Genomic DNA, 18,693 nt, shown 5'->3' on the forward strand with positions numbered 1-18,693 from the left:
TGTGAAAGTAATTTCGAGTTTTGAGTTTTGAACAGTCTCAACCACATCCCAGCGTCAATCGGCAAATCTATGCATCCTGGAGACAATACCGAAGTTGCAACTTCCCTCATATTCTTGAACCAATTCGCACCTGAAAAACAAATGGCACTTAATACAGTTTAATGAGATGAAACATAATAAATCATTTACATGAAAAAAACATACCCCAATATATATGTACAAGTAAATAATTCTGCATAGAAGCATAATGCAATATGTGACTCAATATAATACTTTTTCCTGTTCCAAATTTCCCATCTATTTAATATGTAAGGACTTCCTTATATTAATTATTGTATAATGTTGATGCTCTTTTTTAACATAAAATATATCCATGAAAACAGTATACTGATGATAGAAAAACAAAGTATAGAAAAAAACAGAGCGATTTTACAATCTTGCAATATAAAACAAATAATTTCAATATCAATTCATATCTAAATTCAAATAATTTTATATTCAACCAATTTTAAATAATTTCATATCCAAAAGGATACATAACACATATTTATTGACAGGTTTTGTATAGTCGGTTTGGCTGAGATAAGACATAACTTCGATCGCAGGTTGCCTAATCAATATCGCACACTCTTGAAAAGTGGTGACTTGCTTCATAAATAAACGAGGCAAACCACCATACTGAAAGAGTTGTTGCTGAATGTTTTTTGGCATTGTATAAAGTCTAGCAATGTGATCTGTATTATGATTAATTGGATTGTTCTCCGTTGTGCGAAACAAGCATGCTTGAAATGCTTGTTCATCGTTCACCTTAACAGCTGTACTGAATTTTCTGCCATATGTTTTATATATTTTCCTTAGAAACGAATCTGCAATCAGAATATTTGTTAAATCTTTGTGTCTCTTTAGAATGTCTCTGACCAAACTCAACTTAAAAAATTATTCTTTGATTAACTGAATCAACAGAACTCTTTAGTCAAATTTCAAGTTATACAATTCATTTAATTCGTTGTTCCTAATCTAATCTTTCTTCTTATGTGCCATACTGCAATAAACTAATAATTCTGTAATTACACTAATAAAGTACTATAGATATTACTTAACAAGTTAATCGATTAAGTCAATTTGAGTTTGGCAACCATTATTCATATGATGACAAATGTCATCTTGCGAATCAACTTATTTTCGCTGTAATTAATTGCACAGAATCATTATCACGTAAACAAAATTTACAAGAGAAAAAACAACTAGGCTACAGATATTACAAGTATATGTAGAATATTATTGATCGAACTAATATTGACAAATTAAAAGTCAACGTATAAAATCTTACATGAGCGTAAAGACATTGCGTTGTTTTTTTTCTCTTTCAGAACAAAGCACGTTTGACTGCAATTATCCTAAATTTTCGAAAAAATTTAATGCGACCCACGACGTTATATGCACATTTGACATAACCTCAAGTGTGCTTGTTCTCGAAATGTATTTAGTACAGTTCTGCGCAGATTCCAAATGCGGACATTTAAACATTGCGGTAATTTTGAAATAATAGCTTGAGACACCAAAATGAGTATTTGCCAAATAAAAATATGTAAAAATAATCACCAGTAACGTTGTTGAAATGTTTATATCAACTAAATAAGGAATCCATACGATTGATTTCAACGACTTTAGTGTCTGCACTTTTAAATTGCAGTATGTTGTAAGAAAAGTTACAAAGTTTTTGAGAAAGTTATGTATAAATATTTCTATAACTGTTATGCCACTAGAGTGTGCTCCTTGGGATACCATTCCTGATAAAAAATTTTTTATGCATAAATATATGTATAAATATGTATAAACATACATAAATATTCATAAGCATATATAATTATACATAAAATATGTCCATATATGTTCATACATCCTTCTTTCTTTTGTAAAATTACTTTTTAGTGTAATAAAAATAATAATAGTAATGTAAAAACATAAAAGATAATTAAAGAAATAATTTTCGTTTGTTTTAGAAAAAAACAAGTTTGGAAAAATGTAAAAAAAAAGTGCTCATACATAATTATGCACAATTTTATATATAATTATACATATTATTTATATATATTATATAAATAATTTTCTTAATCATTATTTATATATATTATATAAATAATTTTTTTACATTTCTTCAAATTCTTCTTGATTTTTTTCTAAAACAAATAGTGCGAAAATTGCCTTTTTAATTATTTTTAATGTTTTCACATTACTATTATTATTTCTATTACACTAAAAAGTAATTTTACAAAAGAAAAAAAGGATGCATGAACATGTATAGTTATATTCATATATAATTATACATATTCATGAATATTTATGCGTGCTTATATATGTTTATACGTATTTATATACACATTCCTGCATACAAAATTTTTTACTGGATCGCATTTAATCTAATTTGGAACTAATTTCATAAATAAATTATTAAAACACAACTGATAACGATTTTATTTATTATGCGAATAAGGATTTTATTCACTTTATTTCAATCGATTTCAATTTATCAATTTTTTGCTTGAGTCTGGTGTTATTATAGTGATAATTTTTTATTTCTACGAAGAAAAATACACAAGAAAACAGAACTAAAACGATCCCCGAGCAGTGACGAAACCCTCAATTTCTACCCACTTTTAGTAACACAAACATTTGCGCAATGATGTTCACGTTACACAGCCCGTTTAATCTTTCCTTTGAGTGTTTTCCATTTGATGACACAAGTCGACACAGGCGTTGTTCTATTTTTCTTGATATTCAGAGAGTGACAAAGATAGAACGACACTTGTATCAACTTGTGTCATCAAATGGAAAGCACTTTTTGTGTTTTTATAAATTTGACGCCGCTACAGCGTCGATCTATATTAAATATCTACTACTTATAAATATACGTTTTAAAAATACATCTATCCATGAAAAAAAAATTTACTATCAATTTATATATACATTTATATATCCATTTATAATATCCATTTATTTTAGTCAATTTATTTCACAAGGTCATTTCTATTTAAAAAAGATAAAGCATTTTTTCCTGGAAAGATACAATCTTTTTTATAAATATATATAATTATGTACAATTATATTATATATAAGATATTTTCATTTATATAAAATTGTATAAAATTATATATAAAACATTTTTTCCCGGGTTACAAATTTTGTTACAATTATAATTAATTAACTTATACACTACAAATTATCTGAGACATAATATTTTCCACGATTACAGTTAAATCGCGATTAATAATGTCAAAAACTATTAAACATGCAAAAAAAGATAAAAATTAACGCACCAACTTTATTTTCTTAAAAATTATTGTAAGTAATATCCTCGACGCGACGCTTTTGTCACAAATAATATTACACAACAATTTTATTATTGCATGTTAATTTCATATTATATCAGCAATCTAGAGTTAAAAAAAAAACAAAAAATCCTGTGTCATATATTAATTGAATTATTAGCTTTTTTACAATTAATTTCAAATGATAATTAGTCCCAATCTCCCATAATAATAAAGTAATGTAATACGTATATTATACGTATATGATATTTCAGATTTACTTGAAAATTGACATACGACAATTGAACAGTAAAAAATTAAAATTGTCGTATTACAAAATGTATTTAAGCATATTTTGTGTACACTAAAAAGAGTCTGATTATAGCTGCGAAATGTTGAGGGGTATAATACAGCTATAACATAAGCATATAATTTTAATTTTTTTAATATTTAGTACAAGTATTACCAAACAGTAATACTAAATATTTGTAAAAATAAAATTATGTTTAGTTATACTACTTGTAGTGACGGACTAAGTATTTTGCCGCCTCTAGGCACTAACATCTAGCCACCAGGTGACCTCATTAATTTATAAATTTGATAAAAGGAAAAATGGGCAAAAAAAAAAAATGATTTATACCTCCGCATTAGCTGGTAAAAATATTCAATAATTTTTAATAAGTGTATAATTTTTAATAAATTAAAATATTATTTTTAGATTAAAAACATTTATTATCATTATTATTATTGTTTAGATTAAAAAGCATAGAAATATACTCCATACCCCATTCCTATAAATAAAATGCAAGATTTAAAAAAATAGACATTTGTTTCATGCAATTCTTATAAATGAATAAAATGCATTTAGGATTGAAAATGATTCATTTTAACATTCATGAAAAAGTAACATTTTTTTGAATTCATTTTATTTCATTCACGCAATACCCGACCGCGTTCGTGTATTTACAGTCTTGTAAAATGTGTGTGTGTGTGTGTGTGTGTGTGTGTGTGTGTGTGTGTGTGTGTGTGTGTATTTGTGTGTTGATTATTTATAATAATCTTTCGCCAATTACAATAGAGCAATCACAGATCACATTGGAACTCCGCCGATCTTCCATAAAGGAAATAATTTATATAGATAATAATCCCATAATATTATATGTATATTCAATAATTAATTGCTACAAAATATACATCCGATCCTTATAAAGTCCCGCAAGAGCCTTTATATTATATTTTTTCTCCCGCACAAGATATTATTTATGCATTAACATTATAGTCGCTACAAAATATTATTTTTATATGTTACTAAATCGTTGTCCTCCTCGTGAAAGAAAATAATTTATGCATTAATATTAAGCGCTAGAAAATGTGCCCAATTTTTGAAAAAGGTGTGATAAATTCCTTGAACTCTACAGAGAGCAAAACCAGACGAAAGTTACACGCAAGGCCATTCGATATTAGAGAAGAGTTATAAAACAATCAGTTCATTTTTGCAAAAAGAGTTCTCGTCATACGTACAATATGTTGTTTAGGAAGATACAAAAGAATTTACATAAAGATAAGTAGATTACCGATATGATTTACAATGTTTTTATGTCTTAATTTCGTCGGCACTTGGACCGGCGATAATAACGCCGGCAGCGATAGCCTTTTCCAGCAGATGATCATTCCCGTGCTTCTTCATTGTATGATTGTTGTTCTTGCCAGTCAATACCATTAAATCCGAGTGTATCCTAAAGTGCAATCTAGATTCCAATAAGTAGCCCGTATAGTTTTTTCTGAAATTTAAATACAATTATAATTTCTAATGTAAAATCTATATTAAATGTATAACGTAATATCCAACCCAATCAGCAGACAATGTTTTTTTAAATGTTTTTTAAATGTTTATTTCTCATTAATTTTACATTTTTCATGATTCGTTTTTTTCAAAAATTCATTAATTTAACGTTTATGTAACGTTTATTTAATGTTTATTTTGAATTTATTTTTTATTTGAAATAATGATACGAAAAAACGTTTATTTAATTGTGTGTGTGATTGTTAAATATTTATTTTACATCAATTATATTTGAAATAAAGATTTAAAGAAATAATTTTTTAAATATTTGTGTGTTTAACGTTTATAAAATGTTTATTTTACATTATTTATTTTAAAATGTGGTAATAAGAAATATTTATTTCACGTTTATTTAACGTTTAGTAAATGTTTATTTCACATTAATTACTTGTTTGAAATAATAGTTTAAGGAAATATTTATTTAATGTTTATTAAATCTTTTTTAAACCTTTATAAATGTATGTTTTTTGCTATTTATTTATTTAAAATATGATAAAAAAATATTTATTTAACATTTATATGACGTTTATTATAAAAATACTATTTTGTAAAACTCCAATTAATAAAAAACGGGTCGGGATAATAAAATAATCACGGAAGAAAAGTTAACACAATATAATTGCGTTAAGTGTATTATATACGGACAATAAGAATTGTATGCATCGATAATTATAAATAGCGTGACGGATAAGATACAAGACTCATAACCCCGAGGTCTCAGGTTCAAAATTCAGCCAATAAGTGAAAAAGATTAAAATATAATTAAAAATTAGGGATGCGTTCCGAGTTATGCATGAAATGCATGATGAATCATTTGTCTTTGTTGTTTACCAATTAATAAAAAAAAATAAAACAATACATCATATGCTTCATGCAAAACGGAACGCACCCTTTAATTAATAAAATTAGTTATCTAATTTAGGCACTGTCGATGAAAAAGAATAAATTAAAACAAATTTTACATTGTTATTTTTTTTAATTTTGTTCAAAATTAATAATTTTGACATTAAAAAACGTTTTTTAAATGTTAAAGAAATGTTGCTTCAAATGTTAAATAAACGTTTTTTAAACATTAAAAAATGTTTCTTTAAACGTTACAATAAATGTTTTTTTAATTAAAAAAAGAGGACTTAACCCATTATTTTTAACGTTTTTAAAAATGTTTTTAAAAATGTTTTTTAAATATTTTTAAAAACACTTTTAAAAACATCGTCTACTATTTGAGAAACTAACTTAGCGTCTTCCAAAAAGCCTATAGCCAGTTGAATATCACCCTGATCTCCCGCCAATAACGCTAATTCCACGGTGGCGTAGGGAAATAAGTACGTGTCCTCTTTGACAGACTTTTCCAATTGTAAAACTTGTCGCAGACATTCCTCCGCTAGTAAAGGATGCTGCATTTGTCGTAGACAAGCGCCTTTCAGTAGCAATAGGAGTGCTTTGTTGTCTGCATCATAATTACTTTTCCTGCAGAATACATTACATATTTCTCTTATTATATAACAAGAGAAAAAAAATTAAAATTGATAAAATATTTGCTATATTTTGTTTTTTAAATGTCCTTTGAATGTACAATTCCCAAATTCGAAGACAGATTTTGGAAAGTGTTTACTACAAATTTTTCCATTTGAAGCCATTTATGTAATCATATATTTTATAATAAGCACTTATGTTTAAAATAAAACTTAAAATCGTTGACAAAACTTACGAGGCTGTTTGGAGTTCCCTCTCCTCTTCTTCTATCCTCTTGAATATATTTAACAATAAGTCTTGCCGTTTGCCTACTATCCTGAATAGATTCCATACGTACATAAGCTCAAACACGGGCAAAACTAGGTACTTCTTTTGTGCGAAATAACGCTGAGTCTTTGAGATTATAAACTTCTCCATCGGTAGCGACTTGCCAGCAATACGCTGCTTGTAGGTCGGTGCCAGCATCATTAGGTTGTCGACCAGCTGTTTCTCCTCACTCCAAACCGTCGGTTTCTGCATAAGCAGAATTGCAGCCTTTTGATACAAGTAGATAGTGCGCGACCAATTGGACTCGTTTACCAACATCGTGGCGTACGTGGCCGCATTGCTCCACTGCTGTAGCGAACAGTGCGTCCACATTAATTCCCAATAACAGATATGATGGAACTGCGGCCAAACATTCTGACTTTTCCACGACTTTATGTACCAGTCTACGCATTCCTCGAAATTGCCTCGCGTGAATTCTAGTCTTCCCTTGAAAAACAGAAACCACACACCGTTCGGATAGAGACTCAATTCCTGTTCCAATACTTGCTCACACCACTCTAGATCGCCGTCCGAGTGACTCAGCACGATGCAGACTATCAAATTGTAGGACAACAGAGTCATCACACATAGGATTTGTCGCAATCCTCTTCTTTCACCGTAGCCTGCTTTCAATTCCGTTAGACCATATTCCTAACGATTAAAATTTAGTAAAACTCTCTGCTTCTCGCGTTATACTATGTACTTAACATATAATTATATAACATATCCTATAATCACCTTATCGCCGGAGAACCCGATAAACTCTAACAATTTAATAACACGCGCTGGTAATAATGAGATCATCTAGAACAAAGTTTGATTTAATAAAAAAGTATGTAATAAAAGATAATATATATTGCAATAAAAATATATACAAACCAAATTGAACGCGCCGATGCCCATGCGAACGCCACTCTCAAAATGCACTTTATGAATGTCGTTTCCCCACTTCCGGTTTTTTAAGATTGTCATGCATTCTCTGCAAGAGATAATAATTAATTGTTAGAGAAATAGAAAATCGACGACCCTCGTTTCGTTGTGACTTATTTACTTGTACGACAGAAAACAGGTACGAATTTTCAGTCCTGCCTTGACAAAGCTGACCAGAGTTTCATCTTCCACAAATGTGAGCATCGATTTTAAAAGGAGCGATTCGGCATAACAGAGTTCCGCATGCACCTCCTCTGCAAGATTAATCCTCGGTCATTCCTTTCATGCATTATATATATGACAGCTATTTGACTATATCCGGGTTAATGTTATTATATTATAGTAAAATTGAATCTTGTAAAATATATACAGGGTATCTTATAATTAACGATAAAACTCGCATAGGAGCAGAATGGATTAAACTGAGTCGAAAAGTCCTCAACCATTTTGCAATTTTCGCAATAGTTAATAAGATATTAATTATTAATAATTGCCGAATATTGGTTTTCAATAATTATTTGAGTAAAAAATTATTAAAAACCAATATTTAGCAATTTTTAGTAATTAATATCTTGTAGAGGACTTTTCTTCTCAGTTTAATCCATTCTGCCTCTATGCAAGAGTTTTATCATTAATTATCAAACATCCAGTATATATGCCTTCCCTAACAAAAATTTTTCTCAGAATTTTTCATATAATTTTTCAGAATTTCTATATAATTTTATAACTTTCTCACATTTTTTATACAAATTGGACAGTTCTCAGAAAATCTACATCTTTTCTCAGAATGTTTCATATATATTAATTATGAAATATCGTAAGATTTCTAAGATTTTTTTATAAGTATAATTTCTAATAAATTATTATAAAATCTAAAAAAATTAAAAAATTTTTTTTTTAATTATGGGATGATAAATTTCAGAATATTTCAGAATTCATGAAAAATTCTAAGAGAAAATGTAAATTTTTCAAATATATCTGAGTATTTCTGAAAAATGTTCCAATATAAAAATTATGAGAAAAATTTTCATCAGGGTTGGCAACAATTTTTTTTTAAATAAAGATCCCAATAACTTTGAATTTAACATATTATGTTGTTAAGATCATGACTTTGTATAATATTTAAAATACTTTAATGACCATTCGTTTCTTATTAAAAAGTCATTAACAAAAAAGTTACCAAATATACGAGTCATAAAATGAATCGTAAATGTAGTGAAGAAGCGCACCAAAAGATACAGAGGTTTAGGTTGAACGTCGCTTTATGTGGAAAGTTGTAAACGCATCGTGAAATCGTTATAATTTTTCACGCAAAGCAAAATTACACATAGATTTATAACTTTCAACGTGAAGCAAAATTCTTGACTTTACAACTTTCCATGATAAAGAACGTTAACATTAATAATTTTAACCTTGATTGTATTGATCTTTTGTTTTGAGTTTTTCGTAAGTACTTTAGACGATTGTGATCAGTACGTATCAGTTAATAAGTTAGACAACATATGGAGATACATATAATCAAATATTCCTCGCTATGGCATACGAGATTATCATTTTATACATTATCTTACAGAATTTTTATTTAAAAAAGTATATAATTGAAATGAATGGATTAATGTTTTTCTTACATTATAAGTTCTATGTAATTTTTTACAGTATAAGTTACACTGAACGATTAACATATTAATTAAAATTTTTTGCATACGTGCTATATATATTTTATTATTTTTCTAATATATTAATTTTACTTAAATTGGTATATTTCTCAAAACTTGTTTTGCTAATAACTTTTTAATAAAGAACGACCGATGACTAAAATCTTTTAAATGTTGTTCAGAATGATAATTTTGACGATACATATATATCAAGATCAAGGCCATTGGAGATAAGTCCTCTGATCTTCATTATTACTTTTATAATTTCTGTTAATGCAATAAAGGATTTAGGTAATTGCAAAGATTGTATAATATTGTAGATTATACATTCTATTACATTAATAGAAAGGCTAATAGGCATATGTTATACAAGAACTTACTGTTAATTGGTGTCACTCAAAATGTAAGATACTCGATAATATTTTTTGTAAATTTAAATCTACAGATCGTGTTAAACAAATGCTTCAATTTACTCGATATTAAAAATGCTGTTACATAAATTTGACGTCATGATTGATTAGATAATACTCGTTAAATGCTCAATAATCATTGCAGATATTACGTGTTGTTTTAACTATTATATATGTATACACTAGATTACCGTTCGTGTAAGCGTCGTAGTTAATCTTCTTGACTATTTTCCCAATGTTCTGCGTAATACTGATGTGCTTTCGGTGTTTGGAACACACGCTCATACACTGTTTCAACTTCTCTGATGCCTTCGCGATGTGTTTCTGAAAATTACACATAATACAATTGTTAAGGAAGATAGATTTCACACGGCTCTAGTCCGATAAATAAAAAATGCTTGACAGGAAAAACGTAATAAATATCGAAATACTTGTTCGAATGTAAGAATCGCCTCTAGGAACGCGAATACGCTAGTCCCTAGAGAATGGTACATGCTGCTATCCGCCCATGGCTCCATGATTTTTTTCGCTTCATCGAAATCGTTGTTAAAGAAACAGTGAATCGCCTTTTTCGCTTCCATTATCGCTGTATCCAAATCCATAGACGCAAGTCTAAATGAAGATTTTTCAAACGTGGCAACGTTAAAAAAAAGCATAATAAAATAATGTGCACATAATTATGATACGCATTATAATCGTGGAAGTCTCAAGCGAGAAATTATTAATCTTTCCTCGTAAACATCAAGAAAAGAATGCATTGAAGAAAAAAAAAAATACTTTAACCAGAAATAACATGCAACAAATTATACGTAATAATTATCAATATAATAGCGAGTTTTTACTCTTCAATAAAAAGTTTCACAAAGCAAAAAAAATCTTTCACGTAAAATAATATGTAAATAACAAGTAATACGTACTGTGGTAATGATTCCTGAGCATCTTGAAACTGAAATGCAAAAGTGCATATAAAATATGTATATAGTTTTAAGTAAAAACATAAATTAAGTACAAAACATAAATACTCAATAAAATATTTACCTCGTCATCGCCTTCAACGTCCGACATTTTTAGTTGGTATTAAGAAATCGTTCTGCAAAGATAACATAATTTTGTTATTTTATTCTTATAAAATTGCTCTTATTAAATATTCATTGCGTATATATTTATTAACATTTTTATCTTAAATTTTGTATATATTGAAAATTTATCGGACAGTTGTACTATTATTATATACTGTCTTAAGAATTTTGAAATATATTACATTTAATGTAATGCGCGCGTTCTAATTTTACATTAAAGAGAAACGAGCGTCACAAAATAAAATTAATGTGAAATGAAAAAATATTGTGAAAAATATTACATTTAGAAAGTTGGACGATTTTAAATTAAGTTGCTTGATTTTAAATTATATTTAGAAAGTCACGAAATTAATAATCCGTTAAAACAGTATCATAACTTACGGAAAAATAATTTCCAGTTTTATCAACTTGTTGCGGATCTGAATATGAATAATATATATAATCAGCTGATAATACAAATGCGCGTGATGAAGTAAAGTTCACTTATGCTAGAAAATTATTTCAGAGAACCTGGAGTTTTTCGCAAAAACGCACATGGAAATATTCAAGAAAATGTCACCTTGAACTAATAAACTATCCTAAGATAAACGTGCTAAAATAAACGTTACCTAATAATTAGTAAGCAGCGATATAAATTATATGGATGATTATAGATGATAAGGAAAACGAGCACAAAGAAACTTTGCCTACACAATCATGCTGAAATTTCACGCAAAGTTTTTACAAAACGGTGTTCTTGCCTCGCAATTTATTCCGTGATAAATTTAATTTCAAGTTCGTCCCAATCTGTTTGCTGCTATATTTATAAAGCATATATGTAAAAATAGACGCCGTTGTGTCCGTTTGATTTACATTCGTCGTCACAGGAATCATTATCTAAAGAAATTGATGTGCTTGAACGAAAGTTCGTCTCGATTCCAGCGCATAATAAACAATTTAACTTTCTTATCCTCCCTCCTCAGGCTCTGTTCACCAAGTTTCACTTTGCCGCGATGCGACGACTGCGAAATGGGGCTGCGAAGCCTCGCAAGCGTTGAGGGAGCGACGAAAGCGTAACAAGGTGCTGCATTAAGCGGAGACCATCGATATATTTTTTTTTTTTACAAAATCTCCCACGAGTCAAAACATCCCGACAAAGACAAACGATTCATTTCACGGTTCACATTTCACCTCCTTCGTAAATTGTCCCAATCCCCGTGTTTTCGCAAAGATATTCCTAGCGAAAATGAAGATTGAAGCGTAAGTCGAAAATAAGGACACAGAGCAAACAGGGGAGAATAACAGAAGTGTGAACAAATCTTTTACACTGAGAAAAAATGATTCATTTCATTAACTTAATTTAGCTCGTCTTTATTTTTTTCAATATTCGACTTACGTTCCGATTTTTATTTTTGCTAGGAATCCCATACAATATGGACAAGTAACATCTGTTGTTCAAATAATATCATGTCTTCTGAAGACATCCAGAACACATCCTAATAAATAAACCTCAGTGTTTATGTTGAAGTACAAAGAAATTTATCGTTAGATTAAATTGAGTCTTTCAATTCAAAAAATGTTTTTTTATTTTCTCCAATTTGAAGAATAAATCTACACTCGATTTTTTAAAACTCGACATGTAGAACACTAAAATAATAGTTAATATTAATAGTTAAAAAACGGCTCTAAAAAAGAACTTTAAACATGCTTTAAACATGTGTAGAAAAAAAATTTCTTTTTAATTGAAAGACTATATTTAAGCTAAAATTAATGATTTCATTACACATAAGCGTTATTCGTTTTGTTTCTCGGGAGCTGCTTGGGAGTCGCTCCGAATAAACCCAGCGTACTTGAAATGTAGGATTCGTACTATGTACGACATTCGTCATACGACGTCCGACATTCATCATAACTATGAATGTCAGATGACGTAGTATGACGGATGTCGTACGTAGTGTGAATCCTGTATTTCAAATACGATAGATTTATTCGGACCGACCTCGAGCAGCTTTCGAGAGACAAAACGAACAATACTTTTGACATAAGAAACAATTGTAAAAAGTTTAAGAAAAACCGGCGTGTAAGATTCCCTGAGATTTACTTGAAAGGAAGTTGCGTCTCTCGGGTGAAGTGTGTGAGGTATGTCCTTAGGCTTTTCTAAACCGAAATCCTTATCCACTGCACCCTTTCCAGGCCGGTCGCTCACTAGGTCGTTTTAGGATGTGAGAATTCGCTCGAAGAGAATAACGAGGACGGCTCTGGATCGCGAAGAGGTCTCACGAAATCGCGACGAAGTCGTCTTTGAGACAGCCGACAAGGAGCGATTTCGGATCTTTCGCACGTGGAAAGTAGACTGTCACAAAGAAAGTATAGGCAGGCTAGACCTACATTTCCTAAACCCGCGCATGGCACATCAGTGTGGAGCGGAGGAGGAGGAGGAGGAGGAGGAGGAGGAGGAGGAGGAGGAGGAGGAGGAGGAGGAGGATGGAGAAAGCGCGCGCACTCGAATCCCGCGGATATTCGAGAACGTGAAGTTTACGGCGCGGTGGTAAGGAACGTCCGATAAAAACTATAATACGTTATCAATAATCTTCGAGGGTGATACCGCGATGCACGTTCACCGGTGATCATTTTCACGATAAGATGTTTCGCGATAAGATGTTTCTGTTTTGCGAAGAAATAAAAGAAATAAATAAAAGAAATTAATAGATCGATAAGTCGCGGAAAATTTTTCTCCCCTCCTAGGACGACGATTACCATTTCCTACGTTATACATCACGCTGAAAATTAAAAGGCGAGGCTAATCGAGATATAATTAGATACTTAATGATTCAAAGAAGAAACGGAATTTCTTATGATGTGTCAGACTTTACATGCGTTATGTGCATTGCGAAAAAAAAAATAAGATTAATCAATTTCATCGAAAATGCAATAAAAATCAAGAAAAAATTTATACGTTTGTTTTGAACTTCAGAGGATCAAATTCTGCAGAAACACCTTAGCGATAACTTAATATTTCCTTCTATTCAGTTTATATCGTACGAGGCAAGAACAAAGAAAATCTTGGCAACATATCGTGTAGTATGAAAAAATTGGGTAACCGATTTTTAATGCAAATTTTATGTCAAGAATGTGAATAATATATTTTGCAACATTTATTTAATATTAATTATGTCCATTTCTACCATTTCATATAGATTAACTTTAATCTCGGTTTAACTGACTTTTCCTCTTTTTCTAGTTCTAAGAATTACAAAAAAATAACGATTATTAATTTAGTCTGAGATTAAAGTTATTCGATATTGACAGTATTCATGATAATGAACCCACATTAACGTTAATAAATACAGTTTATTTCCGTCTAGATATACAATTTCACGCGTTCAGAATAGACATAATTTGCCAGAAAGCAGACTTCAGGTGATATTAAAGCAATGATAATAGTTTGTTGACCATACGCCGACCTTCTTTGCCGGCTTTGTTTCCGAGATAACGAGTTAATTATCTCGTTATGCGTTGAGCTGCCATAGATAATAATAATAACCCTCTTTTCTAATTCTAATCATTTTCCGATTCCCGCACAGTTCTCTCGATTACGCGTTCGTAATCGTATGCGTATACAAGCGCACGTGCATGATCACGACAGGTCGATCTTCATTAATAATTCATCCGAAAATAGAGCACGGTGCGTGAGTGCATGTCCGCCTCTGCCTATCTCTCGTTAAAAACGGTTAGAGCCGCGCAAGCGTTAGGCGTAGAGCGCGGGTGGACGTGAAGAAAATCGATCGTTCGTTGTGAAACGGAAACGGAGTAGACTGAGTGAAGCAGGCGTGGGTTACACCGTCCTGGCTGTCAGGCATCCCGCGTCATCCACGAGTCCAGGAACACGTGAGGACACGTGGGTGAATCAATGAACCGACTCACAACCGACCTAGACCGATCGCTCCGCGGAACGCGCGTTATGAACAGTACGAACAATGCGGCGCAATGCGGCGGATTTCTCGATTCCTGGTGCGATCGCCTTCGAACTGCGTGAAGCCGGCAGATTACCGAGCAGCGCCGAAAAACGCCGAGAAACGATGACGAGCGCGAAGCGCGTCCTGTGCATCACTGACGGTTGACGCCGACGAGCGACGGGCTCGTCGTCGTCGGCGGCGGTGGTGGCAACACGTGACCTCCCGCAGATGACCTAGGCGTCCAGGATCGTAACAAAGGCGAGCTCACACCGTCGGATTAGAAGTCTGTATTCCTTTTCGAAGAAAATTCTGAATACTCCTTTTGAATACTAAGTTCACAATTTTCCTAGAATGCTATGTGAATATTATTTATCCTTTTTAATATTTATATAACATTCTGAGAGTATTTTGTAGAGACACTATTGCAATAAGTTGGAGTAAAAATAAATAGTGTTTGTTTTCCTCTGATTTATTTCACTTTAATTTACTGCACTGGTATCTGCGAGCTCAGATTTTTTCTTGGAAAAAAAAAACAGCTTAGAATTTAGGACCTAAGTTAGAGGAAAATGATGATGGTTTCAATTTTCAGATTTTGTTGATACGTCCGCTGGATTAGAATTTTTTTCAAAATGAGTAGAGAATGGTACGATTGATAAATGGAGAATTTCTATTTAACATAGAAATAAAAATTGATCGTTTGATTAAACTTTAGTTTTCTGATGATTTTTTCCTTCTCTTGTGAACCTTTTGATGCTCATTGTTACATTCAATAATCATTAAATTAACAATACTTTTGAAATTTCTATTATAAAATTATTATATCTGTTACAAATATGAAAATTAAAAAAAACTAAAAAACTAAAAAAAATTATAAAAAACAGAATCTACGTTCAGTAATTAAAAACTTGCTAAGTTAAGAATAAATATATATAAAATTTGCAACGTTCAGGTTTAAAAAAAAATTAATTCGTCACTCTCTTTTGCACAAAGATCTAATTTCTAATAATGTTATATTAACCGGAGATTACAAAATATTAGATTTCCCAAAATTTCTTAAATGTATATATAAAAGGCATACAAATAGGTCATGACTATATATTGTTATGATCCTATGTGTATATTATGTCTATGATCTATTGTCTATAATCTATCGCTGCTTCAGAAATATATTTTTTCTTCAGATACTTAATTCTTATCTCACAAATTATATTATATCACAACAAAAATGTAAGGGACTTTTGAGTGAAAGAAGCTAAAGATAACGACCAAAAATTTGTCAAAAAATAGTCTTCTTTAAAGCAATAAGCTGAAGACCCAAACCGAACTACTTGCATTTTATGAATTCTAAGGCAAAGAAAAGAGAATACATAAAATATTCTTGATTCCGTAAAACACATATTGTGCATGTATCAGATTATTTTTATTTAACAATCAGTGAACAACATTAAAATATATTAAAATAGAAATATTTTTTCAATAAAACAAATATTTGCATTTGATAGAGTACACTTGTAAAATATATTGAAAACTCTACTTTTATTTCCCAATAGAAATAAATAAAATCATATTTACCTCAATTCGACAATTGTTATATAGCCAACTGTTTCGTTTTCTGGTTAAGCATATAATTCAATTTCAAATATAATAATTATTTATTGACTATCGATATAATTAAGGGAGTTCTCGGTATGTTTCATAAATCGATAATTTTATCAATTGCAAATGTTGTTTTATTAAAAAATATTCACATTTTAATATAGTTTGCAATTTTCCTTATGTATTTTCATCCAAGATAATTACAGTGAATATTAAGCAGTGAGTATCAAATAAAAAATTATAAAAACTGTGCAACAAAATGAGGTCGTACGATTTTGAATAAATGAGAATCGACGATTTCATAATGAACTTTTCTAATTATATGATTGCTTGAGTAAATACGTAAAGTATAATGTACTTACACACTCCATTACAAAGTATATGCAATTCTAATTATAGCCTTTATTTCGAATATGCGAATAATAAGCCTATTCTACAATTACGTAAGCGTAGTTGTAAGTGGTTGTAGTTGTAAGAATGACATTTTCTTCATATTTTCTTCATATTTGACTGTGATTGATTAATTCTTACAACTACATTGCTTACGCAATTATAGAATGAACTTTAATTCTAGCTTTACGAATAAGCATGTATTTTCTAATCGCTTATTATATAAGGGCTTCTTACGAACAACTTTGTAGCGCCACAATAAAAAACGACGACCCCTTCATACAGAGCTATGGAGAAAAGTGTTGCAAATATGTTCACTTTTCTGTAGCGCTACAGAATATATAGTGAGAGCAAAAAGTATTCATACAAGGAAATTTGTTATAAAAAAAGTCTTATTTGTAGAAAATAAACATTAGCAATTTTATACAATGATTACATTTTGTTCTAACATAAACAAACGAGCTTCGCATCCTGTATTCTTGATTTTAGAAGCTAAATTTCTCATCTATACGAATACTTTTTGAGCATTCAAACAATATAATTTTTAATTTTCGCTTATTTTTCAGATGATATATTTTGTATAATTAATACACATCTTTTTGATATATATAATTTTGAGAAATATACAATCTATTTTATTCTTTATGAATAAATTATTAATTATTAACAAAAATGATCGTCAATTAAACGTCTAATTGACATCAAATTGATGTTGAAATCATCGTATTTATATTGATTCGATATCAATTCGATGACCCATTTCTCGCTGGATAATTTACATTTTAAAAATAAAATTAAAAAAAAAATATTTTCTCGATTTGTACGAATACTTTTTGCACTCACTGTAACTGTATGAATATAGTGAATGAATGAGTTAGCGTTTCGATTGTAGCGCTACAAAGTTGCTCGTCTGTAAAAGCTTAAAATCCACGTGTTTCCCTAATTGAGAAATTGTTAAAAATCGATAAAATCTTATCTTGCTTAAGAAACAAATCATTCATCTCACTTTTATTCCGTCTTCTCACTCTTATTTTACGCAATTCTTATACCGACAAAAACTTGTTATTGGCAAATTATTATTAGCAAAGCCTTTGAAACACGGATGTGTTTGTAATCTTTATGTCGATGTTAATAATGTGTTTTGAGAAAAAAAAACATTCTCAGTACATTATACATATAAAGTTATGTATTAAATTGCAGAGTTGGAAAGCGTTATTTTTTTCCACTTATTTAAATAATAAACATGACGTTGCAAATTTTTTATAAACTAAATACTAATAAGGTTGTGCCAAGGTTGAGAAAATCGACTTAGCACAATCTTAGCGTTTACTTATAAAAACTTGCAACGTCGTTATTAAATTACTTATTATAAAAAGTAATGGAAAAGAAACGAAAAAATTAAGTAACGCTCTCTTCTGTTAAATTGTTACATACAACATTGCATATGCGACAGTTGCACTTTGCTTTATGGAAATGATTTATGATTCAATCAGGAAAACAAAATTTGCAAGATATTATTAATCAACAATTTCTCTTCGTTCTATAAGATTAGATTAATTTTATCTTCTGCGATCCAACTTACTCTTCCTCTTTTTCTAATTTTTAGAACAAGATGAAAAGTATGTTAATCTTTGGGAACAAATATTTTATATATAATTATATATATAAAATTTTACATACATAAAGATTATGCGTTTCGCAGATTTTCTCCGTATCCAGATCTTTGGAATAATTTTACATATAATTTAATATAATTTTATATGTTAGT

General features: G+C 30.0%; 2 protein-coding genes across 7 annotated transcripts in view; both read right to left on the reverse strand.

Annotated features, from left to right (window-relative positions):
* LOC108752478 (28S ribosomal protein S29, mitochondrial) overlaps positions 1-1,630 on the reverse strand; it is a 2,521-nt gene extending 891 nt beyond the window's left edge. Inside the window, exons 1-4 of the mRNA XM_018493315.1 lie at positions 1,331-1,630; positions 537-866; positions 205-297; positions 1-130 (exon numbers count right to left, since the gene is read on the reverse strand). Of these exons, the coding sequence (XP_018348817.1) occupies positions 1-130; positions 205-297; positions 537-866; positions 1,331-1,346 (569 nt within the window). The 5' untranslated portion in view covers positions 1,347-1,630. The remainder of the gene's footprint in view (positions 131-204; positions 298-536; positions 867-1,330) is intronic.
* Positions 1,631-4,592: 2,962 nt separating this feature from the next.
* LOC108752629 (tetratricopeptide repeat protein 39B-like) lies at positions 4,593-15,063 on the reverse strand. 6 transcript variants are annotated; one of them, XM_018493601.1, is made up of 12 exons: positions 15,034-15,063; positions 11,386-11,423; positions 10,964-11,015; positions 10,843-10,871; positions 10,357-10,537; positions 10,117-10,249; positions 7,982-8,114; positions 7,810-7,909; positions 7,669-7,734; positions 6,860-7,581; positions 6,385-6,618; positions 4,593-5,089 (listed from the first exon to the last, which is right to left on the reverse strand). In XM_018493601.1, exons 3-12 carry the CDS (start codon positions 10,988-10,990, stop codon positions 4,903-4,905), a joined length of 1,812 nt encoding a protein of 603 aa, XP_018349103.1. In that variant the 5' UTR covers positions 10,991-11,015; positions 11,386-11,423; positions 15,034-15,063; the 3' UTR covers positions 4,593-4,902. The 6 variants fall into 6 exon arrangements, with proteins under 6 accessions (XP_018349103.1, XP_018349100.1, XP_018349102.1 ...); XM_018493598.1 differs by lacking the exon at positions 15,034-15,063 and adding an exon at positions 14,448-15,022; XM_018493600.1 differs by lacking the exons at positions 11,386-11,423; positions 15,034-15,063 and adding an exon at positions 14,448-15,022.
* Positions 15,064-18,693: the final 3,630 nt, after the last annotated feature.

This window comes from Trachymyrmex septentrionalis, unplaced genomic scaffold (assembly GCF_001594115.1).
Source record: "Trachymyrmex septentrionalis isolate Tsep2-gDNA-1 unplaced genomic scaffold, Tsep1.0 scaffold60, whole genome shotgun sequence".
NCBI lineage: Eukaryota > Metazoa > Arthropoda > Insecta > Hymenoptera > Formicidae > Trachymyrmex > Trachymyrmex septentrionalis.

What these genes read in the sequence shown, in the direction of transcription:
- LOC108752629 (XM_018493601.1), bottom strand. Translation starts at nt 10,990, where the DNA reads ATGTCGGACGTTGAAGGCGATGACGAG. An exon ending in CGATTCTTACATTCGAACAA is followed by an intron (nt 10,250 to 10,356) that starts GTATTTCGATAT and finishes TGTAATTTTCAG; the next exon opens with AAACACATCGCGAAGGCATC. An exon ending in CTACGACGCTTACACGAACG is followed by an intron (nt 8,115 to 10,116) that starts GTAATCTAGTGT and finishes TTAATCTTGCAG; the next exon opens with AGGAGGTGCATGCGGAACTC.